The sequence below is a fragment of the Teleopsis dalmanni genome, chromosome 1 (genome assembly GCF_002237135.1).
Source record: "Teleopsis dalmanni isolate 2A chromosome 1, ASM223713v2, whole genome shotgun sequence".
NCBI lineage: Eukaryota > Metazoa > Arthropoda > Insecta > Diptera > Diopsidae > Teleopsis > Teleopsis dalmanni.
The window spans coordinates 219,079,524-219,084,786 of NC_051846.1; the positions used below are offsets into that span (position 1 = coordinate 219,079,524).

General features: G+C 30.6%; 1 protein-coding gene across 1 annotated transcript in view; it reads left to right on the forward strand.

The window, feature by feature from the left end:
• Window positions 1–2,408: 2,408 nt before the first annotated feature.
• LOC119667360 overlaps window positions 2,409–5,263 on the forward strand; it is a 6,509-nt gene continuing 3,654 nt past the window's right edge. The window contains exon 1 of the mRNA XM_038076650.1: window positions 2,409–2,671. Coding sequence (XP_037932578.1) covers window positions 2,409–2,671 — 263 coding nt within the window. The remainder of the gene's footprint in view (window positions 2,672–5,263) is intronic.

The window sequence follows — 5,263 nt, forward strand, 5'->3', positions numbered from 1 at the left end:
TAACGGTTTGTAATTCTTGTTGTGGTCGGACTTTCTTTGATGAGTTTCGAGCAATGCAGATGTTGTGTTTCCTGCATATTTTCTTGCGATGTTACTGAGAGTCGAGCTAGGTTAGTTTGACGTTGCATGCTTGACTTGGATAGTAATGGTGTCGTTGACGTTGTAATGTTATTTTTCTGTATTGTTATTTGCTTAAATTTGGAACTACTGGGAACTTTTCTTATTTTGTGGCCTATGTGGCTTCAGATTCACACTGTAAGTAACGTTCTGCCCTGTTCCTGTAGTTGGCATACATTTCGTAGTATTTGGTAATGACGTCACTTCGGAGGGTTTACTTATCAGGCGATGACTGATCGCTTCTTGTACCTGACTTCGACTTGTTTTAACTCGCTCTGTACGAAGTTCTTCTAATCTTTCGTAATAACCATATGGAAGAAAAAATTCTAAAAAGTCTGCCTTGAAGTTTGACCAGAGGTTCCAACGTTTATTGTTGTTACGGTGCCACATCAGTGCCCGATTTTCAAGGAGTATGATCATCATCCTTGGGACTATATTTAAGTCGATGTCATAGATTTCTGATAGCTCTTCTATTATTTTCACGAAGCCCAATGGATCTCCTTTGCCGTCATAACGTACTGACCACTCAGCTATTTGGTCAAGGCTTTCAATATACGATGGCATTGTATGTTAATTCCTCTCGTGACTTTGATCAAGACCTTCTCTTGTGATGACGCACTGCTCTGTTTGAAGAACAAACTCTTTCACTGTTCCTCATTTAAAGATTTGCAATTCTAAGCAGTGGCTTCCGATTTCTCTGTTCCTGTGTTTTTAGTGGTTTAAGCGACTTCGTGTGTAGTCTAATGATTTTTTTTTCTGAAACGTTTGTACACTGTTCTTTATGTTCCTAGTGCGTTCTTTTTTTTTCTAAAACTCTGTCCCTGCTCGGGCGCCAATTGTAACGACACTTTGGGTGACGTTCAAAAATTTTTAGTTTTTGCTGGGGTATCCTCAGCCGTAATCGGACAAGCATTTGTTTGATATAAATGTGCTTTAAACTTTAAAAAAAATCCTAAAAATATGATTTTTTTTTGCTTTAATTAGTACTTAACATACTTATCTATCTAAATTATAAAAAAAAACAAAACATTTCTCATAATAACTATTAATTTAAAGTAAAAAACAGAACCAACACAATTTTTTGGGCTCAACGTATAATCGGACAAAATTAAACATCCATTTTATAAATGCAGAAATGTGGCATTTAATATTTTGTTGCATATTCTTTGTTATCCAAAACGGCCTAAATACGATTTGGAACTGATTTTACCAATTTTTGCAACACTTCTGGTTCAATAGAGTACCATGCTTCGAGTAAAGCATCCTTTAGCTGTACTATTGTGTTAAATTTTTTTTGGTACACTCCCCTAGCTAATTCCACCCAATGATGCTCAATTACATTAAGGTCTGGGCTCTATGCAGGTGCGTCAATGAGTTTGGGGCAGTTATGGATCAACCAAAGCTATGCTACGCCTGACGTATGCTTGAGATCGTTGTCCTGATAAAAATTAAAATTTTCTGCGATACTCAATTTCTCTGCACTTTGCTTTATATTCTGTATCAGAATGTCGAGGTATTTAGATTTGCCCATTTTACTATCTATAAAATGCAAATTACCCACTCCCGCACTCGACAAACAGATTTTATTTTTTTCTTCTTCTTGCGATATGTAGCACAGAAATTTACTCTGTAAATTTGTGTCGTTACAGTGTGCTTCAGGTAGATCAAGGGGGCCTAGCAAAACTAAAATCAGTTAAGTAAAGAGAAACACAGTAAGCCACGGACGTGCGTATTGATCTATATAGAAGTATGGCTACTGTCAATGAATATCTTGAGGGACCAATGCTGCAGGTTAGCTATGAGGAACATCACTGCGTTGTGAAAGAAATGATACTACAAATGATGCGTGCTCTGAAAGTGAGTCCTGGAGAAACCGGACGTTTTCCCAATAATGACACACCTCATAAAAAGGTGTATTATTTATTGAGTGGCTCGAAAGACAACCAAAATACACAACATTAATTGGCGCAGCCGGTATACACACGTTTTTATAATCATACATTATAGAACGTGCAACGTGAGACGACAACGTCACCTACCTACGTGGGAGTTTACAGCATTACAGCATATACAACGCCAACAACATTGGTACACGTTTGGTGCAGAATACAAAACGTGCAACAAGGAACACTACACGCGATGGAGGTTTTTTAAAATGCTTAATGGAGGAAAGTATCGATTCACTTAATCAGGAACTCACAGTGTTAAAAAAGGAAAGATTATCAAAGATAGAGGAAGTCGAATATTTATAAGAAAAAATTGCGAACGTGAAAGATATTAAATCCCTAGAAATGGGTAATAAAATCACAGAGCTAACACAGGCCAAGGAAGGTCTTAAGCATAAATGCGAAGAACTGAGTGAACGGGCAAAAGTTCTAACAGAGTTATTGCAAGATTCTGAACAGCAGGCCGCCGGCTTAGAAGAAGCATTAAAAAGTAAAGGAGTAAGGGAAGGCGACGTAGATAAATTATTAAACCAAAGTATAATGGAGGGAGAATTACACCGTAAAACAGTGAAAAAATTACAGGGACAGGTGCAGCATTTGACGAAAGAGTTGGATTCTTGTTATAGATCGAAACCAGTAATTTAAAATGGTGAGTGATAATTTTAGTCTCGAAGTTAAGAATTTTTTTTAAACTAAGACATCTAAAGTTAATTTTAAAAATAAAGTAATTGTTAATATTGTGAAAAAAAAAAATGTGAGAAATATCATTTTAAAAAATATTTTTAAAAAAAAAAATTAAAAATTTAAAATTGAATATTATTGTTGAAATTTAGGTAATTAATATAATAATGATTTTAAATTTTTACAAGGGGAGTTTATTTTAAAGAAAATTTTTTTTATAAATTTTTTTTCGGGGAAGATGTGGCACAGTTATGAACAACAATAATAATAATAATTTTTTAATGATAATGATTTTAATGATTAATTTTAATGATTTTAATGAGTTTTAATGAATGATGAGTGATAATTTTTTTTATTATTTTTTTCCGTGTTTTTGTTTAATATTTAGATTGAGATGTTTTTGATTGCATGTAGGGATCGGGTTTTACTTTATTTTTTTTTGAAATATAGGTTGATTAGGATATTTTTCCGAGTCGAGTTTAGGTTTTTAGTAGCTAGAAGATGATTTGGATTTTTTAGGGATTACGAATTATGTTAAGGAGGAATGAGTTTTCTGCAAAAGACCAGGGAATACTACGGTGCTTTAAGGGCAGTAAACAAAAAATAGAAATTTTTTGGTGAATAGTTATGGTAAATACCATTAATGGTGATATTTTAATAGTATATTGAAATGAGGAAATAAGTTGAGTTATAGGAAGTTAACGAAACTGGGTAATGTAGAAGTTTAGTAGGAAGAATTAGTCTTGATAGTAGTGACAATTCTTTACTTATTAGCAGAATTTGTCTACGTTACGAGAATTTAATATTACGAGAATTAATAAAAAGAAAATGTGGTTTAAGTTAAACAGGGATTTAATTTATAAACTAGTGTCGGAATAGTATAATAAGGATAATTATGACGTTCCGTTTCGGAGTAGTTAGGTCTTGTAGGAGTTTTGTGAGGAATGAAGTAAGAATTAGTATTCATAGTAGTGACAGTTCTTTACTCATTAGCAGAATGTACTTACGTCGGGAAAAATTCAAATATTCCAAGGCACATAACAGAGTAATTTACTAAAATTTCTTTAGCATTTGAAGGATTCTATGGGTAAATAGACGAGGATGTTTTATTTAACTTCTTTTAATATAAAAGAAAAATATGGGATTAGCTTTTAGAGTAAGATAGTAACATGGTTTTTGGATAGGATAATAAACTAGTTGGGTGCCGTATTGGTAATCATATGAAAAGTGTAAAGTATACTTGGGAAAGGCAATTATATGAAATATATCTAAACACAAGAAGAAGAAAAGAAAAAATTAAATACATAAATATTTAGTTGTTCATACTGTAACTACTTCAAGAAAAACCTATGAAATTTATAAGATACGATAATATAAATAAGATCTGTTGTTTTTTGTTGTTTTTTTTTTTTAAAAAAAAGAGGAATACTTTAGGATATAAAAAAAAAAAATATTTGTTTTTATGTTGTATTAAGGAAAAACTCAATTTGTACGTAAAATTTTTTTTAAAAAAAAAAATGTATTAATAAAACCAATAAAACTGAAATTATTACAACAAGAAAAAGTAAGCGAATTACGAAAATAGGCCTGAAACACCACAAACAAAAAAAAAAAAATTGTCGTTGTAAAGCAAGACATTAAAATTTTCAGTGTCAGGTGCAGTGCAGGTGTCGAATTCTGTTAAGTCATTCAAAAATATATTTGACATTGAAAAAAAAATTGGATTAAATAATATAGAGTGACGTAGAGTTTTTGTTAAATAATAATGTTTTGTTATTGTAAAAGATTGAAATATAAAAATTGTAAAATTATAAAATTGAATGTTGTAAATTGATGTTGTATATCTAGTCTAGCTAGATATATTAACAGAATAATGTTACTTCACAAACCATTTTTGTGAGGTATAATGTAATTAAAGTCAATTCTGCAAACAATGCGGAAACATTGTTACAAAATATTATTGAGTTCAGCTACTGAACTAAATATTTATTTTTTGCAGAATTGCAAATTCATGATTTACGTTAGGAGATAATATTTTAAACCCGCACTATATTTATAGAAAAATTTTAGTGTCAACACAAAGGAAACTCGAAAACTGAAAAAATTTTTTTGAAGATTCAACATATTTTATTATAACCTAAATAATTTTTTGCAAGCAATAATAACTTTTTAATATTTTAAAGTTAAACTAAATGAAAAAACCTTTTGATAAATAAAGAAAAGAGAAAAAAAAAAAAATTTTTTTTGAAGTAACTATTTTTAAAAACTTCTTAATAAGCAAATTTATAAAATTATTTTATAAAATTTTTTTATTGTAAACTTATAACATGTAAATTTTTGATTAGTAATAAAATATAACTATTGTAGAGTAATAATTATAAATATTTTATAATTTTAAGAACAATCACAAATATTTAATGTGAACTTAAATTTGATGCAAGTTTAATATAGACCGCTAGATATGTAACATTGTGTGCCACAATGTTCTTCATAGGGGGAAGGAATGTTATGAGTTAAAT